This window comes from Lepidochelys kempii, chromosome 3 (assembly GCF_965140265.1).
Source record: "Lepidochelys kempii isolate rLepKem1 chromosome 3, rLepKem1.hap2, whole genome shotgun sequence".
NCBI lineage: Eukaryota > Metazoa > Chordata > Testudines > Cheloniidae > Lepidochelys > Lepidochelys kempii.
Genome location: NC_133258.1, coordinates 112,627,030 through 112,654,431, shown reverse-complemented (window position 1 = coordinate 112,654,431; position 27,402 = coordinate 112,627,030). Strand labels below are relative to the sequence as shown.

The 27,402-nt window shown below is 39.6% G+C and overlaps 1 protein-coding gene across 3 annotated transcripts in view; it reads right to left on the bottom strand.

Annotated features, from left to right (window-relative positions):
* Window positions 1-24,749, bottom strand: part of UST (uronyl 2-sulfotransferase) — a 292,969-nt gene extending 268,220 nt beyond the window's left edge. For all 3 annotated transcript variants that reach the window (XM_073337584.1, XM_073337587.1, XM_073337585.1), the window contains exon 1: window positions 24,099-24,749. In XM_073337584.1, coding sequence (XP_073193685.1) covers window positions 24,099-24,354 — 256 coding nt within the window. In that variant the 5' untranslated portion in view covers window positions 24,355-24,749. The remainder of the gene's footprint in view (window positions 1-24,098) is intronic.
* Window positions 24,750-27,402: the final 2,653 nt, after the last annotated feature.

Sequence of the window (27,402 nt, the reverse complement as noted above, 5' to 3'; positions counted from 1 at the left end):
TTCCAACTAGTTTTTTATTCCCACCCCACACACACACTAATTTTGGGATCCCCTATTGGTTTGTTCACAGCTGAATTCACATTAAAGAAACGTCCAAAGCACCAATATCACAATCAAAGTGCAGGAACTTTTTAGTTTACCAGTTAAACAAAAAGCCCCACCACAATGCTGGAAAGCGAAGACACTTCTGCACTTAAAATTTGCAGGAAGTGCCACTATGGAGTATGACAGAGTATGACAGAGCTGCGGCTTTGTGTATTGCCACCATAAGCAAACTCTGTAGAGCTTTCCTTTCATTATACCTGAACAAATCAACTGCCATCAAATTCTGTTCCTGGCCATGCCTGCACAAGCACATTGCCTTCACTATGGTTGCACAGCTGTAAGTAAAGGCATGGTCTCGCCAGGCAGCTGGAACTTCATTAATAATTCTCTTGGTAACCAGGAATAGACTTCACCTCATCCTCCCATTGTTGTGTTGGCTCTGCTCACTCTGAAAAATCACCTTCTCTGCTGCTGGACATGAATATATCCTTGTGTGCTGCCAGTACAGACAAGGGTCCATTGAAAACAACAATCATACATGGTATAAACTGAAAAGCACAAACTGTGAATTTGACAAGAATATCTGGTAAATAGAAATAAAGTAGTGGCAGAAAAGTTTGTGTAGAATAGAAAATATTTTGGAAGGTGAGAAATCAGGGAGGCGTTAGGCTCTTCTACTCCACTCCAAGATGTACTGATGTCAGTGATATGATTGCTTAAATTTAAATATAGTAAGTGTAAATTTAGAAAGTTTGATAGGTGCAAAGGTGGTGGGGGAAGAATCAATGTTTTCCAAAACAAAAAAAGAGATCAATACCAATATATATAACAATACTATTTTTCACCTTCTAAGAGGTTATGGGAACAAAGAAATTGCAATAGTGGATCAGACCTTTGGTTCATTTAGTTCAGTATCATGTCTCTGGCAGTGTTCAGTACCAGATGCTTCAGAAGAAGACGTAAGAACCCGACTACTAGGGAGATATGGGATAATCCGCTCTCCACAAAGTTATATATTCTTTCCAAAAAAATTGTCATCATTATGATAACGTTGGCTATTCTCTCTCTCTCTCTCTACACAACATATATTCCAATCCCTTTCTGAATCTTGTTCAGTTCTTGGCCTCAACAACTTTCTGTGGAAACAAGTTACACAGTCTAATTATCAGAGAGGTAGCCGTGTTAGTCTGGATCTGTAAAAGCGGCAAAGAGTCCTGTGGCACCTTATAGACTAACAGACATATTGGAGCATAAGCTTTTATGGGTGAATACCCACTTTGTCAGGTTTAGTCTAATTAAACACTTTGTGAAAAAGTTTTTCCTTCCTGAATTTCCTACCTTTAAATTTCATTGGATGTCCCTTTGGTCTTAAATAAGTTCTTGTTTTTTGAGGAGCTCCTGCTCTACCTTCTCTATGCAATTCATTGTTTTATATGCTTCTATCATATCCTCTATTATTCATCTCCTTTTTAAGGTAAACAATCCCAATATTGTCCATCTTTCTTCATATGAAACTTTTTCCAGGACCTTGATCAATCTTGTTGCTCTTCACAGAGCTCCCTTTAATTCTGCCCTTTTGTTTTTGAGATAAGGTGAGCACTGTGGCACACAGTACTCCAAAAGAGGCTGCATTTATATAAGAGGTATTATAATGTTTCCCATTTTACTCTCCATCCCATCATCTTCCTAGCTTTTTGAAGACAGGTGCACATTCAGCAGAGATTTTCACTGAGTTGTGTACAACACACAGATGTCTCCTTCTTGAGCTGATTCTGTATGTTTAATTAAAAACCTTGTAAGGTGTATGATTGGAGGGAAAAATGTAAACTAATGTGCATTATTATATAAAATCATGACTGGTGTGGAAAAAGTAAGGAAGGAAGTGCTATTTACTCCTTCTCATAACACAAGAACTAGAGGTCACCAAATGAAATTAATAGGCAGCAGGTTTAAAAACAAACAAAAGGAAGTATTTCGTCACACAATGCACAGTCAACCTGTGGAACTCTTTGCCAGAGGATGTGTGAAGGCCGAGACTAAGAATAGGTCAATCAATAGTTATTAGCCAGGATGAGCAGGGATGGTGCCCCTAGCCTGTTTGCCAGAAGCTGGGACTGAGCAACAGGGAATGGATCACTAGATGATTACCTGTTCTATTCATTCCCTCTGGGGCACCTGGCACTGGTCACTGTCAGAAGACAGGATATTGGGCTAGATGGACTCTTGGTCTGTCCCCGTACGGATGTTCTTATGTTCATGTATCAACACTGAATTATATATGCCATCTTGCTGACCATATACTTAACTTATTTAGGTCTCTCTAAAGTTCCTCACAGTTCTCTCTGGTCTGGACTAACCTAAATAACTCTGCTTATTTTTCCCCCTACTGTTACTCACACCTTCTTGTCAAGTGTTGGAAACGGGCCACCGATTATCACTACAAAAGGTTTTTTTTCCTCCTGCTGATAACAGTTCACCTTAATTTATCATTCTCATTATAGTGGGTATGGCAACCCCCATTTTTTCATGTTCTCTGTGTGTGTGTATATCTATCTACTACATGCATCTGATGAAGTGGGTTTTAGCCCATGAAAACTTATGCTCAAATAAATTTGTTAGTCTCTAAGGTGCCACAAGTACTCCTCGTTCTTTCCGTAAAATCTGCAAATGTTGTTACCTCACTACTCATCCTCCTCTTCCAGATATTAATGAATACACAAAAGAACATGGGATTTAGTATAGAACCTTGTTAACTTTTTGCCATGAAGAAAAACAACTATTTAAACCTCATCTATCTCCTAGCAAGTTTTTGATCCATGAAAATACTTTGCCTCCCATCCCATGTTGACCTAGCTTCTTTAGCAGACTCTCATACTGGACCTGATCAAAGGCTTGGAAGTCTAAATTATGTCAACTGATACTCCTTTATCCATTACTCTATGTTGAAAAAATTTTAAGTGATCAGTGAGACACTGCATTGGAAACTACCACAGACAATGGAGAGTTTAAACAAATATTTGAACAGGGAACTATTTCATGGCTTTTTAAAGCAAAGGACATCATCCAGTGGTTCTCAAACTTTTGTACTGGTGACCCCTTTCAGATTGCAAGCCTCTGAGTGTGACCCCCACTTATAAATTAAAAACACTTTTAAATATATTTAACACCATTACAAATGCTGGAGACAAAGCAGGATTTGGGGTGAAGGCAGAGAGCTCACGACCCCCCATGTAATAGCCCCCAGTTTGAGAACCCCGGTCATAGGTGATTTTTCTGTAGACTTAGAGATATTCTATCCAGCAGACTACAGACTTTCAGGGGGAAAAAATTAATGAAGTGCAAACATAGACCCCAATCCTATAATCTGAGCCATGCAGGCAGGCCCTTGTATCCATGCAGTCCCACTGAAGTCAACAAAGCTCCACCTGGGTGCAGAGGTCCATTAACATGGATCAGATTGCATGGCCTTATTTTGACATTTTAAAGTTCTTCTGAACTTAACTTTTTGTGTCTAAAAGCTGATCTTGTTAGCACACAGAAAAATGAATAAGTTCTGAGGAAGCTGCATAAGGAAAGATGCACCAAATGTTCAAATGTCAATCCTCCCTACCTCCAGCAAATCAGAAAACTCTCCCAAAAATCCTTTGAATGGTGGAGCTTTGCAGACCCAAATGCGAATGTCATGGGCATACTGATGTAAAATGCTTGACTCATTGTCTCCTATCTCATTAATTCAATAAACAGAGTAGTAATCCCTCTATGAAACTCACATCCAACTCAAAATTAATCTTATTATATTATGGTTTTATTAAGTTAACTGATAAAGATATCCTTATTTTCTCCTGCCTCCTGTAGCTTTAATCCAAAGCCTTCAGACTTCCTGTTCTTGGCATTACATCCAGCTTGCCAGAAGTATCCGTTTCATATTGAAACGGATTAATTTCAACGTTTCAGTGAAATAAATTACACCATGTTTGGAAGTATATGGCAAGTTTATTACTATATTCACCGATCAGTTTGACTACTTAGTCACAGAACAGCTATATATCTGTAGCATGTAAGAAAGACTTTAAACATGGTACAGGGAGGATAATGAATACATTGCACAAGCCTACTAAAATAATTGTTGTAATAACTGGGACTACTAATTTACCCTAATTGTGACTCAATTATAAAAAGTATATGAAAGTTCATAAAATGTTATAGATTATTACAACAAATGTTAATAGAATATAGGTCAAGTTGCTTTCAATAATCAATGTTACTAAACAAACGCAAAAAACAAACAGAGAAATGAAATTAGATCAACCAAAAAAAAGGTCATGTTAATATAATTCAAGGACTATGTTAAAATCATGCTTGGTAGAAACAGAAGAAGAGGTAGAACCAGAAAATTAGTGTGATGAATATTAGGCCTAACTGGTGGACAAAATAATGAGGGGATGGTCTATTCTATCCATCGCTCCCGTTTTGGATCCTTAAGGAAAGGCTTTACGGGGAAAAGATGGAACAACAGATGGAAGCTTCTCGAGAGCACGTTGCCATCATGGATGCCACCTCAATCATTTTGTGGGACCCCAGGCTTTCATCATCCTGAGCTTAAGAAATGTCCTGACCAAACCAGGACAGAATCCAGATGACACTGCCACCCCATACCAGCTGCATCCCAAACATCGCCTCAGATGAAATGAGACTGGACTTTAACAAGAACAATAGCAACAATAGCTTCAGCTCATCTCAACTACCTTCTCTTTTATGCAAAAGGACAGTTATTACTGTGAAAAATGGGTATTTTTCCTTTTAAAACTTTGTCCAGCTAAAGGTCAAGGGAACAAAAAATCTTGTTAAAATGAAAGCCTTATTTAATACTTGACATTTCCAATGCTTTATAACTGTTTTTCCTCCTTTTCTGTATCTTTCTTTAATAAAAGGTTAAAAGGATTTTTAATGGTGTATTTGCCATGGTACTAAGCAGGCTGAAGTTTCTGCATACCAAACCCTGAACCTTGCTTAACACTGTTTAATGTTGGACAGTGATTGGGGTATGTTAATACCTTTGGCCCATTTACTCTTTCTAAATTAACAGAACGTAACTCTGTGCAAAGAACACTTTATGACCAAGAAAACAGTCTGCAGCAAAGTAGCCTCCATCTACATTGAAGAATACAGTAGTTAATAGACAAACTGTTCAAAGGTAAATGATCCTGGGTCATAGCTAGCACTTCCTCTCTAGCAACAAGATAATTAAATCAGGCTGCATGCCTGCCATTAAGTGCAGTGGATAAATCAGATTACAAAAAATTATTAAAAAAAGTTCTGAAAACAAACTGAAGTCATAATGGTGATTTATGAATGTAGTAAAATGAAATTTTCACACAGGGTCAGCTGCAGTCTAAGGACTGAGTAGGAGTTACAAAACCCAGATTCTCTTTCCAGCTCTACCAGTGACACATTCTGTGTACCTTTCAAGAAGTAAAAACCTCTCTGTGCCACATTTCACTCCTCTTACAAATGGGGTTAATAATGCACTCTCAAGTTTGTAAAATGCAATGAGATATACAATGAAAAATGTGCTACTTGGATCTGACCCTGTTCCCACTGAAGACAAGGAAAGTTTTGACTTTAATGAAATTGGAATCAAGGCCTGTAAACACAAAGTAAAGAAGTAGTATGAAAACGGTTCTCTTTTGGCACCTTTTTGTTTCCCAGGATCTGACACGATGCATTTCCTCTCTATTTCATCCTGAGGCTGACAATTCACCTCTGCTCCTTCATTGATGTGGACAGCTTTTCTGGACTTGACTGCATGTTCTGCTCTTCCAGAAAGTCATCTAACTCCAAAAAGAGATGTCACTATTATATATTGGTCTTAAGGGAGTCACTTTCTGACACTAAGCCAATGTGTGACGATACATAGGAGGATACAAAAATACAACATGGGGGGTGGGGGGGAAGAGAACTTGAAGCCCTTTAAATTGTAGTACAGGACAGCTGTGAAAACGGGGAGTATATTTCAAATTTTAGGACAAGTGACCTCACTAAAGCCAAAGTTACTGTTAAGTCCACTTTAACTTATTGCTCAGTGTCAGATGTGCCAACGAGTGCCAACAAATTCCTCCATGGATATCAAGCACATCTGCTTCAAAACAAGCCTATTTCCATTCTTAGAAAAAAAAATTTCTAGGATGCTGTTCTTATATGATCCCATATTTACCTAACAATCATGTCAGTAAAAGTGTGGGGATAGTCTATCTACTTCTTTGCTTAGTACTAGCCCTCCACAACTAAAAGGAAATCAGCCACAACTCATATGACCTTGGTGGTCAAAGAGGTCTAATAGCAGGTACTTTTATTCTATCACTCATGCCTTTCCTCATTCCATTTTTTAAAATTAGGAGCAATGTCACTGGTACACTGTCCTCCAAAGAGCAAGGCAAGGAAAATAACGTAGGTTTAAACAGCAAGATATTGGATTCATTTATGCTTACAAGATGCATGAATGACTACATGTCTTCACCACCTTGGCTAAATCATACATTACATCTTACAGAAACCAAGTTACAAGGAGCTATAATGCCTCTCTATCCCTGTGGTGCTAACCTGGCACAGTTATTTCAACAAGCGGAGGACCTCACAACTACGGCAGGAGAGAAGTTTGAGCAAAAGGGACCTGTGCTGAATGCAGAGTCTAGAGTGAAGCAAGCTTCATAGATTCTTCATATTCTTCTGTAGTTAAATTAAAAAAAAAAAAAAAAAAGGGGGGGGGGGGGATTTAGGTCCAGAAGAAACAAATCCAGCAGACTTTCCCCCTAAACAAAGGTAACAAGGAGAATGTGACACTCTCGCCTGAGTTCCAAATAAAACAAACCAGAGATAGAGTTGCATAAATAAATAAAGAAATGAAGAAATGTACATTCAAGGACACTTTAATATATTACAGTAGAATAAAGCCACTTAAACAGCATGTTTCAAGTTATTTCTAGTGAAAGAAATTAAAGAAAATAAACTAGTCTCTACCTAACTGCCATCTCAGCAGAAAAACAACCTTTTAGGAACAAAATCAAGAAACTGAATAGTGCCTAGTAAGAAAAGTTAAGGCGGTTGCCTTATGACCTTTGCCAAGATTAAATTCTTGGAACTCAAGAAGGATTAGAATTGCGAAGAGTATATTTCCCTTTTCAAAAGAAACCAAAACAGTCAGGAGCTTACACGATATTTTATGGGTCTATTCATGGTCATACTGTTCTTTTAGTTCATGAACAAGTACAGCCTTTCAGGAGTCAGAACACATTGCAATCCTACATTAGAGCTTACCCTCACCTCATTAATGGTTTATGAGTAATGCAACAAAAGTAGGAGGAGAGAAAGAATGCTTGGGCATCCCCACCCCTGTGCTCTACATTAAAGCAGGAACATATTCCAGTGAAGCAGGTTCCAAACTGTGGTTGTGAATTTTACAAAAGGTTAAGAATCTTAGGTGGAATATAATAAAAAAACCACTACACACATCCATACACTAATGTTTCTAGCTGATGAAACATCACAGAGGGGGAAGTTTCAAATGGGGGAAAAGGTCCATGATTTTGGAGTCCAGTAATCCTTCCCTGTCCCCCAAAGACACAGGTGACCAGGAACTTGGCCAAAGGGAAGGTACCAGAATAAGGGTTTAACACTGTTTTTAAAATAAGTACATAAATTGAAGTTAGCGGTGAGGACGATGAGGAGAGCAAAAACCCTGCTTTTAATGTATTTATTTACATTAGTATACTAATGAGGAAATACCGTTGAGCCAGAGCCAAATTTCAACTGAATTGCTAAACTTGTCGGTTTTAAATTGGAACTTAATTAGCAAACCTGAACCATGCTGTGTTTTGCGTGTGATGTAAACCACCATCTACAGAGGAACGGTCAGACCACCACATCTCTTTCTTACAGGACCAAAACTTCAGGCTTGAATTAGGATCCAGAATAATTTAATATGAAAACAGAAAACTCTGTACATCCAGCTGCGCCAAAAACACAAACGTATTTAAGAAAAAAAAACATTAACCATACTATCAAGTCACTTTAAAGTTTGTTAATTTTTGTTTGTGACCTGATAACGATCTGAAACCAAATACCTCTGTTTATTCACACTTCAGAAAGAGTGTAGGTACCTACCTTAGAGTTGAGGAATCTTCTCCAGATATAAAGAGCCAACTGGCCCAAGAAAAGGGCAAAATTTACATGAATGGTACAACTTGCCAGCTATCTTCTCCTCCATGAGAAAAGGCTCCTTTCCAAGACAGACCACCCTAACTTGCCAGGTGTTCCCCTCAATACCATGCAAGTTAAAGGAGCATATGAACCTAAATTACTGCTTCTCTGTTCCCTCCTTTACACATTTCTAAGTGAAGAACCCTAAAAGATATGTTTTTACAGTTTAAACTCTGGAAAATTTAACAGGTCTGTCCACACTTCTCCCACCCCACTTTTTTTAAAAAAAATACTCCCAACAATTACCTTCTGTCCCCCACTCCCTGTTCAGTATCTTGTCCTGAACCTGATGCATGGCATATGAGCAACCTGGATGAAGATTCTTAGAGATTACTATTCGTGGATAAGCAAGACCTTTTCATTCTCAACAACAGATTTCCAGCATGCATACTGTACATGTTTTCCGGTCAAGCCCCTCTCCACACATCTTCAGAGTAGAATGATCAGATAAAGACAGTAAAGATAGGTGAGGAGAGGCAAGGTTGTATCAGTAATGCCAGATTTAAGAAAAAACAAAAATCCTTGTAAATTTTGAAGCTAGATTTGACCACTTTCTGTTCATTCAAGCTACTCAGCTATGCTGAGAAACTTGTACAGCAACTGCCTGCACTGGGCACAAGACAGTGCCATGTGTTCCTCCCTTTCACGAACACTACGAAGTCTGTCATTATTTATTACTAGCTCTTCTGAGCAATAATGACAGGAGAGCTATTGCCCAGTGGATAAGGTAATGAACATGGACTTAGCAAACCTGGGTGCTACTCTTGGTCCTGCCCAGACTTCCTTGATTGGCTATATGGCAAGTCATGTTGCCTCTTTTCCTGTCTATAAAAGGGGGATAATATTAATCTTCCTTTGTAAAGCATTTAAAGAATTTTGAATGAACACTGCTCTTTGAGAACTAAATACGATTGAGATGAAGGACCAGAAGCCGGGCAGTCTGGCAGGCATCCCACTCAGCAGTTACTTTGCAAAAGTAGCTGTCTTGCTAAAAGTCTGCACCTCCTCTACAACACCTAGTAGGATTTTCAAGTACTGCATAGCCACCATTTTTAAGCAATTTGTTCCTGATAAAAGATGCTGGATTGACAGCTCTACAACAAAATCCTCTACATTCATAACAAGGACAGCACAAACAAATCCAATACGTGCTTCCCCTACTCTTCCCCAGCTGTGTCTCAACCATGACCTAGCTGAATATCTAGAGAAAAAACAGTTCATTCCCCATGTCCCTGGCTCTGTTAATGAGACCAACAACAGGTTAGTGCTTGTGGTGGTGATAGTGGGAGTTGTGACATGAACACTGAACTGACATCAACTCATTCCACAGAAGCTCCGGAACAGCCTTGAGACAGTAACAACTTTCTGTCTCTGTCAGCATCAGCTGTACTTGAGCTGGTGGCCAGGAGGTAAAAGACACCACATACCATTCATAATCCCACAAATCATCTAATCCCATAGCTTCTAATAGTCACATTAAAAAAAAAATCTATGGAAAAACACTGAAACCATCAGCTGGTTCCACATTCCACTTTAGAAAAAAGGAGAATGCCTAGCTATAAAGAATCCTAGAACTGTGCCAAAGTTTGACTCACTGCTTGTTTAGAAAAATATCAGATTAAAAAAATTAGAGGAGAAAACTCCATAAAATTAAGAAAACAAGTTTTTCATTCAAAGATAAAGTAGCTGAATGTTTGGATTCACTTGACTCATCAGACAAGCATTCTGGAAAGATTTACATCAAATGATTAGTTTTAGTCAGTAAAGAAAATCAAATAATGAGTATTAGCAATGTCGTGTGCAGTCTAGTGCTTAGAGAAAGGGATAGAGGCACAACCTACACCTTCTGTTCCCACCTCTACCTCAGTCTCACTGAAAAACTTCTCTTCATATGTGAGACGTGAATAGTAATTCCTATTTGTCTAACAGAATGCTACGAGGTTTAGTTGTTTCAAATGACTTTGAGAATTTTGGATAAAAGACACTGAATGTGCATATCATTTATTTTGATTTTTTCAGCTGGGGGCTGAAAAGAACAGACCTTCTAACACTCCCAGCCCCAAAATAATCTCCCTCCCACATATTACAATCAGCTCACTTCACCCAGAAAGTGGCTCTGAAAATACCTGGGTTCTGTCACACTGTTAAAGTGGTGCATTAGGACCACTTTGAAATCAAAGGGTTTGCATAAAGTGCAACTTCCCCTTGATTTTAGTCCGTGGTGGGCAACCTGCAGCCCGCTGGGGTAATCCACTGGCGGGCCACGACAGTTTTGTTTACATTGACGGTCTTCAGGCATAGCCACCCGCAGGTCCCAGTGGCCGTGGTTTGCCATTCCCGGCCCATGGGAGCTGTGGGAAGTGGCGTGGGCTGCAGGGACATGCTGGCTGCCGCTTCTTGCGGCTCCCATTGGCCAGGCACGGCGAACCGCAGCCACTGAGGGCTCGGGTGGTGCCTGAAGATGGTCAGTGTAAAAAAAACTGTCTCACAGCCCACCAGTGGATTACCCGGACAGGCTGCGTGCGGCCCATGGGCCACAGGTTGCCCACCACTGATTTAGATTGACATTTTTTCTGTTTTGTAGTTAAATGCTGGAAGTTTCCATTATATCTGGAAGAAATGATGCATCTGTTCTCATGTTCACTTGTTTCACTATTGCACAAATGGTCCAAAGCTAGGTAGTTTATATACCATACATTTTTCAGAGCTACATAAAGCTAAGAGCCTAGTATTGGCTTTCTGAGTCCAGCATAAATGTAAATGAAGTGTATTTAGGTGGGTTGTTAGGTGTTCCATATCATGGCAGGAACCACTACGTTGGCAGGCAATGTGTCTTGGAATACTGTTGTTGCCGTCTTGATGTTCTGTTGAATATATTTTATAGTAAAATAACTTGTCATGCCAAATTTATGGGTGGGTTTCTCTGTTATTGCTGGCCAAATAATCAGAACAATTGGTTACTTTGGAATACACTGTGCACACTCTCTCTCTCTCTGGGTTTCTTACAAGAGTTTAATACATGGGTTGTTGCTTCAGTTCAAAATTTAAGTCTCAGGCTTAAAATCTATCTTGAACGTGCTTGTTTTATTGCTTCCTTTAACATTCACTAATGCTACCCTGGATTTTACATACAAAGTAGAACCAGCAGTGTTTTCCAATCTCCTTCTTTTTTCTTTTTACCTTTTTTTCCCCCAATTAAAAGATCATTGACTTTTCATTTGTATGCTTATACCATAAGTGTTGGTTTCTTGTCAATTTCAACACCTTTTTTCTAAAAACTAATAGCCCTAAAATGAAGGTTTTTAAATATGGTAGAGAGATTCTCTCTCTGGCCACTTCTCTCATCTGCATAAAATCTATGACAATTACAGTAATTGCTTTGTATTATTTTTATCACTTTGTTTATGTAGTAGCAAGAGGCTGGGAAGGTGCTCAGAACTTGTGTATATGAACATTTTTAAAAAAATCTATAGCAAAAGAAATAAAAAACAACAACCTACGGTATTGCCTGAAAATCAACATTAGGCAAATGTTAATTGTATTTTATGTGTTTTTTTAATGCAGTAGGTGTTTTTGTTCTTTTTAGAAAAAAGTATCATGCTGTCATCATTTGCTCTTATTTCATTCTTCTTCTTCCATCTGTTCTCTCTCTGCTCCCCTGCATACGAGTCTCCCTTCGCACATGCTTCATTGGTTTCCTGTTGCCCAGCCACCTTGTTCACCCATCCACATATACCTCTTGATGTTACTCTACTATTGGTGACTTGTACTTCTGGTCCTACTGGAGGCTCCAGTTTCTGAGAGCAGCTCCTATTTCCTCACTAGCTCTTCCCATGTCTCTGAGTCTCTTACCCCACTGGTCTGAAATATCTACAGGAAAAATAACCTGAATTCCAGGTATTTTGATGAAAGGAAGAAACTTGGAAATCATTGACTAATACGTGAGGAGAGAGTATGAAGCAAATTAAACATGTCTTTGAAATTTTGTATGGCAAGAAAAAAGTCCAGTATGATTTTTGAGCTGTATACACAGGCATCCTATCATTGAGCTAGGAAGGTGATGATTCTTGTCTGTATTATTTTTTTATGAGATTACACATGGAATATCACCTTCCGTTTTGGACATCACTGTACTAGAAAGATGTGGACAAATGGGACTGAGTTAATGTGGGTCTGAAATAATCAAGTTTAGTAATTTCAGAGTTAGACTACATATGATTTGTTTACTAAACTGGAGATATAATCATCTTTATGTCCCTAAAACTTTTGGAGACAAAAGGATGGTGTGATGGTATGAAAAGGTTATACGGTAACTAGAAGTAATGAGAATAAATAAAGACCCAAAACAGGCTTAGTAAAAACTAGATTTACCAGATTGTGGGACATACCCCCAAGAGTAGTTGGCTGAAGCCCCAAAGCTTGGCTCACTTAAAACATGACTGGACAAAGCAGTAGAAAAATATCCTGCAGAGAAAAATCTTGTACTGCCTGAGGGATGGATTTGATGACCTAATATATCTCTTCTATCTCTAATTTTTATAGGAAAAGGAGATGCATAGCAACAGTTTTAGTATTATCTAAAATGTATAAGGTAGATACTCTATGCTGTGGTTTCACTAACTTGTCCATTCACATTCTTTCATGCTCACAACTGATATTTCGGCAAGAAAAGAATACCCTATGCAATACCGATTTCTGTTGTCTTGTCTGGTGGTGGATGTCATAATGCCTGGGGCAGCGTGTTACCAATCAGCAGAGGCACAGGAGAGGAGGATAGTTAGCATCAGTTTCCCTGTCCTGCCACAAACTTCCTGTGAGACTTTGAGCAAGTCACTTAGGCTCTCTGTGCCTCAGTTCCCCATCTGTAAGATGGGAATAACAGCACTTCCCTACCTGGTATTGTGAGCATAAACCCATGAAAGTTTGTGAGGCCATCAGATACTACAATAATGGGAGCCATAGAAGGATCTAAAAAAGATTTAAAAAGCTGTCAATACATTCTAAACAGCCACAGAATGAAATTGATAGAAGAATGACTAGTTTGATACACACAACCATTCTAGGCAGCAATGAAATTGGCATACGTCATATGTCAGTATCATTCTGCAACCACTTAGGAAAGCTAGAATTATGAGGAACAGCTGAGGAACTGCAGTTGTTGCACATGGACCTCACAGGTGGCCCTCCTACCTGCACCATCTTTTGTATAGACCTCTCATGGGTAAGCCCAAGCCTCTAGTTAGTCGGTGTCTGCTAATTTTTTCATAGGTGCCCAGATACTATGGAAAGTGTTCCACAGAACTGTCTAAAACAAAAACAAATCATCCTGTTACTTTTGGCCACAGACAGAAAAATGGAACAGAGAACTCACTTCTTCACTCCCAATTTTTTTTGGGGGGGAGGGGGGGGCTGGGAGGAGAAGAATGTAGGTTGAGCCAAGACAGTTTCACACACACACACCCTGACTCTGCAGAAGCCTTTCTTTGTGGCTCAGCATGTTCCATCCACACCTAGGCAAGGATAATAGGCAGAGTTCTGAGGATGCAACATTCACAGTCTCATCTCCCTTCAAACCAACAAGGAGTTCTCAATGCTGTCACAGAATTATATTATTACAGATTCAATGCAACCTCCAGCTCACGGTGGAGGAGGGGAAGGCTCACCCCAGGTGCAACTGGGCGCCATGGCTGCACAGCTCATGAGACACAAGGGAACAGAGAGTAGAGTAGAATATGCCTTCTGATTATATAGTCCAAACACACTGTAGCACCACTTGGTGAAGATTACTGCACTTACAAAACTTCACCATCAACAAAACCAACCTTTATTAATTATTATTATTATTAAATCAGACAGCAGCAATAACTTAATTGCAGAATGGCGATCAAAAATAAGAGTTCAGTTGCAGAAAAGAAAATAGCTGTGGCTTTCTTTTACTCTTCTCAAAGAGTGAAATAATATGAAGTGGGGAAAAAATAGACAAGTATATTTTTATAATGCTTGAGCAATGGGAATCAGGCTAGCACTGGTTGTAAACATCTAAAATGGTTTCAGTCCAGAATAAAAGTTTTAGAGTTCATTTTCTTATGTATGCCTGCATACACTGATTTGTGTGTATGTAGTGTAGTTTTTAACTCTGTTGGCTCTACTTAAGAGACTTTGTGTAACTCAGCTTTCTTTATCCCCCCCCACCCCCGACCCCCACCCCAAGGAATGATGGAGCAATAAAAGTGGGCAGTGGGTTATCAGGAGATTTGAACCTAGGACTTGTCACTAAAAGCACAAGCTTCTTCCACCTGAGCCAAAGACAGGTTTCAGAGTAACAGCCATGTTAGTCTGTATTCGCAAAAAGAAAAGGAGTACTTGTGGCACCTTAGAGACTAACCAATTTATTAAATTAAATAAAGTCCCACAAGGAGTAATCTCCCCCAGCTGTCAACAGTAGTAGACTTATCTTTGTATGTAGAACAGCCACTCATGGGTCACAATAACACAGTTGACGGTGTATAAACACTAGCAGTGGATGAAAGTTTAGATAAAAACCCAAGGTTATAGATCAGATGCACTGACTTTTAGTTTTCTCTGTGGGTGCTCCACCCCAAGACACCAACCCCACACCACACCTTCCCCCAAGGCGCTGCCCTGCCTATTCCCCCCTGTTCTGCCCCCTCCCCTGAGACCCCAGCCTCATTCCGCCTCCCATCTTCCAAGGTCTTGCTCTTGCTCGACCTCTTCCCACCCCAACTTTGCCCCCTCACTCAGCCACTTCCTACCCCCACTCTGCCATCTTGATGTGCTCCGCCCTCCCAGAGCAGAAAAACAGCTGGGGCTGGTGGGTGCTCACTATTTTTTTTTTCCTGTGGGTACTCCAGCCCTGGAGCACCCATGGACTCAGCACCTATGTTCTAAATATTTTATAGTAAGTATCCAACCCCGTTGGGCCTGAAAAATGGAGGTGAAGATCTTGTAACAAGCACTCATGTGATTTCCAGTACTTCCTGTGCTTCGTCAAACTAGAAACATTGGTCAGGAGAGTCTCTTTTTTTTATTAATATTTATTATTTTATAATACCCTCTCATCTGAAGCATTTCAACCTCTGGTCCCAACTGGAGTCAGGAAACACAGAAGTATACAAAAAAGAAAAATATAAAATGAGTGGAAAAATTAATATTGGGGTGGGAGGTTCAAATGTCAGTCATGGTGTACTTCAAGTTTTTCTAAAAATTAGCTCTTATTTTGTTGACCTAGTTCACCCATCCCCCAAAATTCCAAGAACACCAAATCCTCCTGGAATGAATCGTCCTTGTGTTATATATATAGATTTTATATAAAAAAGTGTAATTTCTTATACAATGAAACAAATTATGACCACTAATTTCTCCCACCATACACTCATATGCAGATTCTGAAATTAATTAAGTGCCCAGTTTCATTCAAAAACTTCAAAGTAAACTGACTTTGACCAATCTCAGGAGTCAGTGAAGTAGGAAAACCAAAAGGGATATCACTTATCACATGCTATGATTCAGCATATCAAGCAGACTTTATTTCCCCACAGAGCATCATGCATAGAAGCCTTTGTACTTATATCGTTTCCCTCTCTGGCAGTTTTAAATGTACATCGTTCTTTCTGACACCATAAGTAAAGGCAAAAAAAACCCAAACCAACATGAATTCAGAAGGGAATATGAAAGTCAGTCCATTAATCCAGAAGCACTTTTCCCCTGACACTTTCTTGCTTTATTTTGGCTTGCGTATTCTTCAGCTACTATTAGAGTGCCTGCCATTTATTCATGGAGGAAGAGAAGCTTAGAGCAACAAAATGAACTGAGGTGTTTTTTTATTGTATTACTCAATTTGCAAGGGAAGTCTAAAAAGCACCAACAGGAACAGAAGGTAAGTGACATAGTTATGCCCTCAGATACATAAAATACCACTCCGCTTGATAGGTCCACATCAGAGAACAGATTAAAGCCCCATGATTGGATTTCAGAGGTTATTTATATCAAATACTTGATTTAGTAAACTTACTAAAAGTGATTATGTTGAAAGTTTACTATGACAGCTTTAAAAAGAAGGGTAAATACTTAGATAACTGATTTTGTGTTAATTTATCTCCAAGTCCCATCTTAAAACACAACCTGTGCCTTATCTGAAGTACCACCACCATCTGTTTTGGGTAGGACCAGAATCCTGAGGTGACTATGGCCCATACTACAAATATTGATGTATCTTAAATACTTATATGGCCCCCAGGGCTGTAGAACCTGAGCACCTCAGAATCTTTAATGTATTTATCTTCAAAATACTTCTGCGAAGCAGCAAACTGCTTCTATGCTCATTTTATAGATGGGGAATTGAGACAGACAGAACAAACAACTTGCCCGAGGTCACACAAGAAGTCTGTGGCCAAACAGGAAATCTGCCAAGTCCCAGGCTAGTGTCCTAACCATTCGGCCATCCATCCTTTCCTATCATATATATCACTCCCTGTTATATAATCTGATACTAATGACAGAAGTCACACTGAGAAGAATCCTGGAAAGGATGAAAGTTACACTGTATTTCACGCGGAGAAGAATAAATCCTTTCAAGATCACAGTTAAGGTCATTGATAGGAAATGTGGAGAAGTATACACAGCTGCATACTTACCTCAACACCTGTTCATGGGTAGTGCTTTCCCAGTATATCTCCAAACAAACACCATTCAATACTCCAAATGGAAAATGCTATTTTAGAATGCCATCAAAATACACTTATGACCCCAAGTTATTATTGTTATAACTGTATAGCCATGGTAACAGTTAACTTACTATTTAAAAGCTAGTACTCTCCACAAAAATTGAAGTCACTCATGAAACAAATAAGGACACTGTACTTATTCCTATTTTCTATTTGCAAATGCCAAATCTAAAAGTTGTAAATGTATCATATTCTAAATCTTCATTTTAAGCTTTATTTTTACAAGTGGACAATTTGTGAACAATGAGCAAGTAATGTATGGAAAACAACATTCCTACACAGCCTTAAAAAAGAAGCTATTTGAGATGAGGTACATTTGTTTGTTTTTTTCCTTAAAACTCATCTTAATTTTGAGAGATTGGTAAAATGAATTAAACTTCAGACACATTCTAGTTAAACAAAATACCTTCATGTTCTCAGTACAAAACAATGCCCAAGGAAGCAGAGAGTAGAAAAATATCAGGTAGAGATTTTTGACTATCTATCACATTTTTTTCAAGGCTTTATGACAAAAATTTTAGATTTTCAGATTCTACAAAGACAGCAATTAATACATCTATGGATTGTAATAAATCCTTAAAATCAATTTAAAAATCAAAGCATTTCAAAGCCACCAAAGAAACATCATCCATTTTGAGCGTAAAGAAAGTTCCTGAAATTGAAAAGAACACAGCAAAGTTTTAATTCAATCTGTTCAGATTGTCTTGTTAACTACTTAGTAAAAAATCAACATTTCTACAAAGTTGGTTCAATTAAACACACAAACCAAACACACACACCCCTATTTCACAATCAGTAGTGTGAGAGTTACACAAAAGCATATTTCATATGTAACTAAGATATTCTCACTGCTGTATTCAATTTTTGTTTAAAAAAAGCATTTTGAAAAATGAGATTCTATTATGTATCATTGTTCTGCTTCAATGTAAGAACAGAGCAGATAAATAAGCACATACATTTATTATACAGATAGCTCCTTAAAGGTAACTGTCAGACCAGTTAGTTTGTCCCCCTCATTTGAGGTCTCTTTCCCACATTTGGGCCTTGGAAGGTTGAAAGTTCTGGACAATAATGAGGCATACACTTATGACATGATCCAAAACACAACTGGTGGGTTACATTTTTGCCATACCAGTTCTCACACTGTCCCTTAAAAAAAATAAAATAATACTTTTTTCCCTCCTCTAACAAATAGATGACCATAACAGAAAAATACATTTCATCAGATTTTTATACAGGGATGAGAAATATGTCTCTTCCCCCCACGCCCACCATTAACATCTATTATGAAGAATTGATGGGACTTTTATTGGTAGGGTCTTAAAGGAACACGCCAACTCAAAATCAATTTTCAGACTGAAAATTGTATACTTTCCATTGTAATAAACATGTAATATTGCCACAGAAACTGAAAAGATTGAAAAAGTTGGAGAAAATATTTTTCCTCTACTTTGTGTATTTTGTGCATTTCATAGCACTTTGTGTATAGTCACTTTTACTGTTTTACTAGATAGACATACAAAAGGGAAAACTTTCACATGCTGTAAGGGGAAAGAAAAACATTTTTTAAAACTAGGAAGGCTGACGGGCAGGTATAGCACAGACTGTCTTTATTACTGAGATATTATTAAAACTAGGACTGTCAAGCGCTTACAAAAATCAAACGTGATTAATCTCACGCTTAAAAAACTTATGATTAATCGCGTGCTTAATCACGCTGTTAAATAATAGAATACCATTTAAATTTTTTTGATGTTTTCTACATTTTCAAATATATTGATTTCAATTACAACACAGAACACAAAGTATAAAGTGAGCACTGTACATTTATTTTTGATTACAAATATTTGTGCTATAAAAAACAAAAGCAATAGTATTTTTCAATTCACCCAATATAAGTACTGTAGTGCAATCTCTTTATCATGAAAGTTTAACTTACAAATGTGGAATTATGTATAAAAATAACTGCATTCAAAAATAAAACAATGTAAAACTTTTGAGCCTACAAGTCCACTCAGTCCTACTTTTTGTTTAGTCAGTCACTCAGACAAAAAAATTGTGTACATTTGCTGGAGATCAGGCTGCCCTCTTCTTGTTTACAATGTCACCTGAAAGCAAGAACAGGTGTTCATATGGCACTTTTGTAATTGGCATTGCAAGGTATTTATGTGCAAGATATGCTAAACATTCGTATTCCCTTTCATGCTTCAACCACCATTCCAGTGGACATGCATCCACGTTCTGCTCGATAACAATCCAAAGCAGTGAAGACTCGACGCATGTTCATTTTCATTATCTGAGTCAGATGCCACAAACAGAAGGTTGATTTTCTTTTTTGGTGGTTTGGGTTCTGAGGTCTCCACATAGGAGTGTAGCTTTTTTAAGACTTTTGAAAGCATGCTCCACATCGGATCCTCTCTGATTTTGGAAGGCACTTCTGATTCTTAAACCTTGCATCAAGTGATGTAGCAACCTTTAGAAAACTCACATTGGTACCTTCTTTGCATTTTGTCAAATCTGAAGTGAAAGCGTTCTTAAAACGAACAACATGTGGGTCATCATCCGAGACTGGTTTCTAGAACATGAAATATATGGCAGAATGCAGGTAAAATAGAGCAGGAGACATACTATTCTCCCCCAAGGAGTTTAGTCACAAATTTAATTAACACATTATTTTTTTAACGAGCGCCATCAGCATGGAAGCTTGTCCTCTGGAATGGTGGCCGAAGCATGAAGGGGAATATGAATGTTTAGCATATCTGGCATGTAAATATGTTGCAATGCCAGCTACAAATGTGCCATGCAAACACCTGTTCTCGCTTTCAGGTGACATTGTAAACAAGAAGCCAGCAGCATTATCTCCCATAAATGTAAACAAACTTGTCCATCTTAGTAATTGGCCGAACAAGAAGTAGGACTGAGTGGACTTGCAGACTCTAAAGTTTTACATTGTTTTGTTTTTGAGTGCAGTTATGTAGATTTATTTTGTTACATTTGTGAGTTGCACTTTCACAATAAAGAGGTTGCATTATGGTTTGTAAAAGATGAACTGAAAAAATATTTCTTTCATTTATCATTTTTACAGTGCAAATATTTGTAATAAAAATAATATAAAGTGAGCTCTGTATACTTCATAGTCTTTTTTGTAATGAAATCAATATATTTGAAAATGTAAAAAAAAAAATCCAAAAATATTTAATACATTTCAATTGGTATTCCATTGTTTAACAGTGCGATTAAAACTGCGATTGATTGTGATTCATTTCTTAATCGCGATTCATTTTTTTAAGTGAATCACATGAATTAACTGCGATTAATCAACAGCCCAATTAAAACATATTAAATACTTTCAGTAAAGTACAAAAAGTAAAATTAAAAGACATTGTCAAGAATTTTTAATTAGAATTTTTCTTCTCCACCATCTGTTTGCTTTTAGAGAAGACAGACATAGTTGATGATAAAAGAAGAGCTATGTTCTTTTCCATTTGGCAAAAGACAGGTTTTTTTCCCGCCAAGTGTTCTTATTTTAACAATTTTAAATTTACCGAGTACACCTCATGCTAAAATAGCATCAAAGACTATCAGCTCTACAAATATTAGACTGCTGCTTTAGAAATGGGAAGGCTGGGGACAGCAATAAAACCAAGTTTTAGCAGGCCCAACAATAATAGTGGCTATTTTAAATTTATGGTGGAACAAAAAGTGTGAGCAAGAGAGAATTTAGTGTTCGTATAAAAAGGAGCTAGACTGGCCATCCTGGACACTGAAGTGCTCTATTAAACCAGCCACAAGAGGTTCACAGAATAGGTAGCCTCCATATGCAATCAGATCCTTGGTCTCTCCCTTGAGACTTCCAACAAGAATGCCAATTAGTGCCAACAGAGGTAGCGGTTTCAGTAACGTGATAAAAATCCGACAATAGTACTCATTTCATATTGACCACTGAACAGTTAATCTTATGGCAATAACAACCACTCAAAACAGCTAAGGTAGATATGATATTTCACATACTATATGAACATTCCGTAGGCAATGTGAACATTCTAGACGCAAATGCATGCAAAGGGGAATAACGTAACACAAAAATACTGCAGCTACAAGGAAAAAAAGCCTCCGCATTTTCCGCAAACTTCACAGGACTAACCAGGATTTAGGAGATCTAATCTCCCCACTGCCAGGGGATCCTAGTCATTCACATTAAGGAATTCCAGTTGATGCTCTCAAAATTTAAGTCCCCTCCTTGTCTATGGCAACATGGCAGAAACAGCAACTACACTGTCCCACAGCTGCTCTGAAGCCGTAAAGTCAAGTCACAAGTTGTGATTCACTATTTTTTTACTTGAGTTTTATCCCAATGGAGTCACACTGACATAAAACTGAAATCATACCATGGAGAATCAGGCCTAGAATGTAAAACAGGAGTTAATGTTACCTTTCCACGGTTTTCCCTTTTGAGTTGATCCAAGTATACGGTTGACATGGGAGGAACCACAGTGTTTAGCACAGCTCCACATCCACCATACTCTGCCCATTTTTTCCACATAGCCTTGCAAATAAGAGGAAAGACAGCTATGCAAAGAGGAACTACCACAGATAGACACTTTCTCACTCAGGAAGGCATCACAGCTTTTTTTCAAACATATTTTCTTCCCTCTTCATACTGTTCAATAAGGGAATGGAAAGTGTATGGCCAAAAATGGCAGGAAATTTTGTCCATAAAAAAGTTTAATAGCCACTGGCAAACTTAATATTTATAAATAGGCAAATAAATAGCACATCTTGACATGTAAAAAAAAAAATCATTTGGTCAGACCTAAGACCAAACAAATCAGACCCATCCCCAGCCTCTACCTTCCCATTTCTTGGAATACACACCTGCCAGCTGCCTCTTCAGTCTCACTTTCAGTTTCAATTCTGGTAGGCTGTATTGTTTACAAACATATTTGCAGAGCCTGAGGAAAAGGCTGCCCATGAGCTCGCCCCAGAGTAGTGCCACTGATCAACAAAGCAACAACACTTACTACGCAAAACATTGTCAAAAGCACCAAGTAAACAAATACAAAACCTAGAGAAACCCATGTTTGTCCTCTATTCCTTTTCTGTTCTCGTAGCTCTAGTTGTTTCCTGTAATAATGATTGGTACAACATTTTCAGATCTGAAAATTGATTGTGTGCCTTTATCTTGATCTTGCATGTGAGTAGTCCCATTGACATCACCAAGACCACATGAAATTGTTTGCATGCCTACCCGCACAATCAAAGCCTTAGTGATGTTAAAATGTGGGCCTGAAAACTTTTCAGTTTTAGTCAGATCATTTCTGTTTTAATTTCTTCTCAAAATACGTGTTAGCTTTCTCATCAACTCTTGTATTTTAGTTTTAAAGTGAATATGGTTCTCCTGGGGGAAAACCAATGGCTCCTTCTACAATGCTCAGCTTATTTGAATTATTCCTGACGTCTTTAATAAGGGACAAAGATCAAATCAGCAACACATTAACAAGAGAAACACCTATGGTAAAAATTATTAATGTATTTTTTATACTTCATTCTTCACAAAATGTTTTAGACAAAGATCTGCAAATTTCTAAAATGCTTAAATAAGCTGGGCAAATTTAATGGCCAAACTACTAAGGAATGTTACAATCAAGGATAAAAGAAGCTTTGAACCTAAAATCTCACTCAAACTTCAGAAACAGAAATCTATTCCATCATGAATAAACAGAATATTAAATTTATTCAGATACCTGTTCATTCCTGTCTCCTCTATAGTGTAAAAAACTTAACTCCTAGTATTTCTGAACTAGAGATATGAAAATATATGACTTGTTATGCTTGAACTTCCACATTTATATCCTGAGGGCAATAACTATAGTTTTCACTTGCAATTCCAAGTTCTAATCTAAATTAGTAGTGGAGATGTAGATTTATAAACCCTTTCTCAGTACAGTTTTAAAAGGCAAGATAAAAGACCAAAGGCCTTAATTTAGTTTCAGAGTTTAGAAATAGTCTCCAGTGCACTGTCCTCTACCTTTTGCCAAAGCTCTATTTTCTCAGCAAGTTCATTCTGATCATCCTTTTCCCTACTTCCTGCTTTTTAAACACATACTCATAGGTATTTACGAAAAGCACTGCACGTTTTTCCCTCCTCACCAGTAGCATAGCTGTGTGTAAACTGAGCTTCTCATTTGGGGACTATACCAATACATCACGGCTTCTTACACAAACTCAGAATATAAGATCCTGCAGATTTACTTCCCAAATTCTTCACAAAACTTCTTTTGCTTCCACTCATCGACCCAAAAGTCTGAAATACACTATTTTTCTAGGGAATCACCTCTTTCCAACTCAGGAAGCCAGAGACTTAGCCTCACCCCCTGTGCTTCCCCTAGCCACATAGTTGAGAGAGGTTCACATTCTTTGCGAGAAACATTCAGCCTGAATGAACACTATTAGGAATATGGATTAGGAAGGTACAGAGGACCGTGCAGTCCTTGAACCTAAGGAAAACCAGGGTCAAGACACTCTCGAGAAAGGAGCCTCTCTTGTTAAAAAGTTGAACAAAACTGAAAAATACCTTTGCAGGCCTGGTTATTCAAGGACTAGAGAATTAAACTAGCCAGGCCCGGTAAAGCATCGCAGCTCTGCACCACACTGAACGCCGCTAGATTTTCCAGCTGGGGCCAATTTCGGATCCCGCGGGGCTCTGGCGAGCGACGAAGCACTGGGGGGGGGGGGGGGGGGGGGAAACTGGCACAGCATGTGCGCTGGGCCACTTGCTCCTTGCTCAGCCTGGCTCTCCGCACACACACATGCACAGGGCTCCGCAGTGCCCCGCGATGCTTAGCAGGCCGGCTGATCGCCAGGGCATCCATCCTCCCCTGCCGCCGCCACGCAGAGGATGCACGTCAAGGCAGCAGGAGCTGCAACAAGTCCCCCCCGGTGACTGGAGTGGGGCTGAGCCGGCCAGGCATGCGAGCGTCCCAGCCCTGGGGAGGGGGCTCCCCACGCGGCATTCACCCCCCCCCCCCGCCCACCGCAGCCCGCCGCCCTTACCTAGATAGTGCCTCAGGTCCAGCAGAAAGTGCGGGGGTCCCCCGTTGAGCTGGAAGAAGAGGGAGCCCAGGCAGAAGAGCAGCAGGGCGGCCATGCAGAAGCCGTAGTCTCGGAGCGAGAGGAAAGGCAGCAGCGAGAGGGGCCGCCTCCTCCTCCAGGCACCCCCCTGCCCGGGGCCCCCTCCAGCTGAAGGGGCCACATGGGGCCGGGGCTCCTGGCAGCCCCTGCTGTTGTGCTGCTGCGGCTGCTTCTTCATCGTCCCCGCCGCCGCCGCCCCCGGGTCACACAGCCCGCCGGGGACAGCGCATCCTCCATCCGCCTGCCCCGCTCCGCCCGGGGGGAAAGTTAGCGGGAGCTCAGGCGAGCTGCCCCCTCCCCATGGCCGGCTGCCCCGAGCCCGGCTGGGAGCGCGAGTCCCGGGCGCCGCCGCCGAGTCCGGCTAGGCTGAGGCGGAGGCGGCGGCGGGGGGGGTCACCATCCCACTCCCTCGCTCCCGGGGGCTTCTCTCCTCCTCCGCTCCGCCGCCGCGCTCTCTCCCCGGTGTCAGGTTACAGCCCAGGCACCGCGGGCTGCCGGCTCTAACTCGCCGCGAAGTTGTCTGCGCCCCCGAGCCCGCTGCTCGCCTTCTGCTGCGCGGCGCTCGCTCCTCCCCGAGCCGCGCCGGGGGCCTGCTGTTTCCACACCAGCGACCCCTGGGGGCTCTGCCGCTCACTCCCGCTCGCTGGATGGCGCTCAGGGGTGGAGTAAGGCCAGGGCCATACAGCAGCAATGAAGCTCCCTGCACTAGGGGCCCTGCCACCTCCGCCTCTAAGCCCCTGTTTCCCAACCAACCAGCTGCCTTCTGCAACCTCCTGCTCCCTCCAGAACTGATTCCCCTGCCCTTCACATCCTCAGCTTGTCCCAAGCCCCCTTACCGTCCCACTTTGCAACCTGACTTCCTTGCTCTCTCTGCCTTGCCTCCAAGGTAGCACTAGATCAGAGGTTCGGGACCCCTCAGGGGGTCCTGAGGTTATTACATGGGGGATCAGGAGCTGTCAGCCTCTACCCCAAACCCCGCTTTGCCTCCAGCAGTTATAATGGAGTCAAATATATAAAAAGGTATTCTAATTTATAACAGGGGTCACGCTCAGAGGCTTCCTATGTGAAAGGGGTCACCAGTACAAAAGTTTGAGAACAACTGCACTGGATGGCCCCACCTTTTCCAATGTCCTGTGCTTCCCCACTCCGACTCTCCCCGGGACATCTTCAGCAGGGCCAGAGTTAGTACTTTAATTCCAAATTTCTAACATCTGAAATCTTTTGTGCTTTGGATTTCATTAAAGGTAAAATGAGAAGCAGAATCAACAACAATTGTGTTTTTCTTTTTCTGCTCCTTTATGATCACCATCATCTCCTTGTTTGACATGGGTGGCATACCTAGACCTCACTTCACTCTCTGCGGGAGGCCTTTGGCAAGGTCATCAGAGGGCCTGATTAAGACTAGCACACAATGCTGCAGCAGTCCCACTTCCCACTTGAGGGGAATAAGCTGATTTTTAGGCCTGGTGAACACTGAAAAGTCTTACAGTCAAACTATTTTGGTTAGGGATGTGATTTTTTTTTAACTGATGTAGTTATATTAGTGCAAAGGCAATTTATAGTTTGTCTCTTTGCTGTACAGGAATAGCTATACCAGTATAAAGTACCTTTTTACCAATGACGTCGTTAACGCGGTACTACTGTCTAGTGTAGACAAACTTTGGCCTTGTCTACATTAGAATGATTAGTGTCCCATTTATAGCAGCTGTCATCCATGTTAAAGCTGCACTAGTGGTAGCAAAGATGTAAGTACTAATACAAAGTTGCAAGGTCATGATTAATTGAAGCCTCAGCATCTGGAACTATGGAATTACATGAGAATCTCAGTTTTCAGGTTTTTTTTAAAAAGCAAGTTTCTAGCCATCATTTTGGAAAAAGAAAAAAGGGGAAAAATGTAACCCAACAATTGGAAAACAAAACAAATAATCCCAATATTATTATTATTATTTGAGCCTCTCATGATTTTTGGAGGAGGCTGAGTCATGATTTTTGAATGCTTGGAACTGCCAGTACTGCTGTGTAGACAAGGTTCATATGTTTTTGCCACCTATGGTGAAAACCTTGTAAAAACACTTGAGCCTCATCTGTACTATTGGCTCAGTACTGTTCCTGGTAGCTGCTTAAATATAGGAACTAATTTTGCTAGTGCAGACAAGACCATAGAGCCTGATCCTGCAAACACATAACAGGTGATGGGATTACTTACTTGCATAAAATTAATCACATGCTTAATTATTTGCAGGATATAAAGTAGATAGTGTGAAAAGGAAAATCTCAGTTTAACTTACGGACTCATGTAAATGTTCAGGTTTTCCAAAGATTTTACACAGAACATGCAGCAAAGAGAAAGAAACAAGCATCTATATTTCTTATGAAAGAAAAAAATACAAAAATAATAGTTTTTTTTAAAACGGCAAGGCAAAGCTACCACACTGAGCTAGTGCTTATACATCAAGATAGTGAAGGGCAATCCCCTTTTTGGCTTAGCAATTTATCTTAAACAGAAATGTTGCTGGATTTAAATATGATATCATTACAACCTTCATTTTATGTTAAAGACATTGTTTACTTTTTTAAATAATCTAATGAATTATCAGTCAAACCTGATTTTAGTATTGTTATGTTTTTACAACTTCCTACTTTTTACCACCTTTAGCTCATAAAAGTGTGTTTTATCTTTTTTACTACTGAAATATGTACAATGTGGGTTTAAGATGAAAAGAAAGTAAATTTAGAGTGATATTTTGTATTACAAATGAGAAACTGATATGCACTTACATTTAAAAAGTGAGAGAAAGTGTGCTTTGAGAAGATAATGACAAGACAACATCTGTAAGGTGAACCAATAAATCTTTATTTTTCTAGATGCAAAGAATGTCTTTGATCTCTAGAAAAAGCTCTTGAAAAATGTGAAAACACAGACTTATCTCAGGGAAGAGATTTAAGTGGGACTACTCTATGGATGAGGAAGTTCTTTCCTAAATCCTAAAAAGCAACAGGTAAATATTCTCTGGACAGACAAAAGAGATATAAATCTATTAATGAAACATAAAAACAAATATTTGTAGATGTATACATTAACTAAAATGAATTCTTTCATATGCAAACTTTTAAAAACCAGCATGTGATCACATAATTAAAAAGACTCTGTCATAATGCATATTCACAAGAAGTCAAACTAAGGTTGCACAGGCAACCTTAATTCTGGCATTTCCTAACTTTTGAG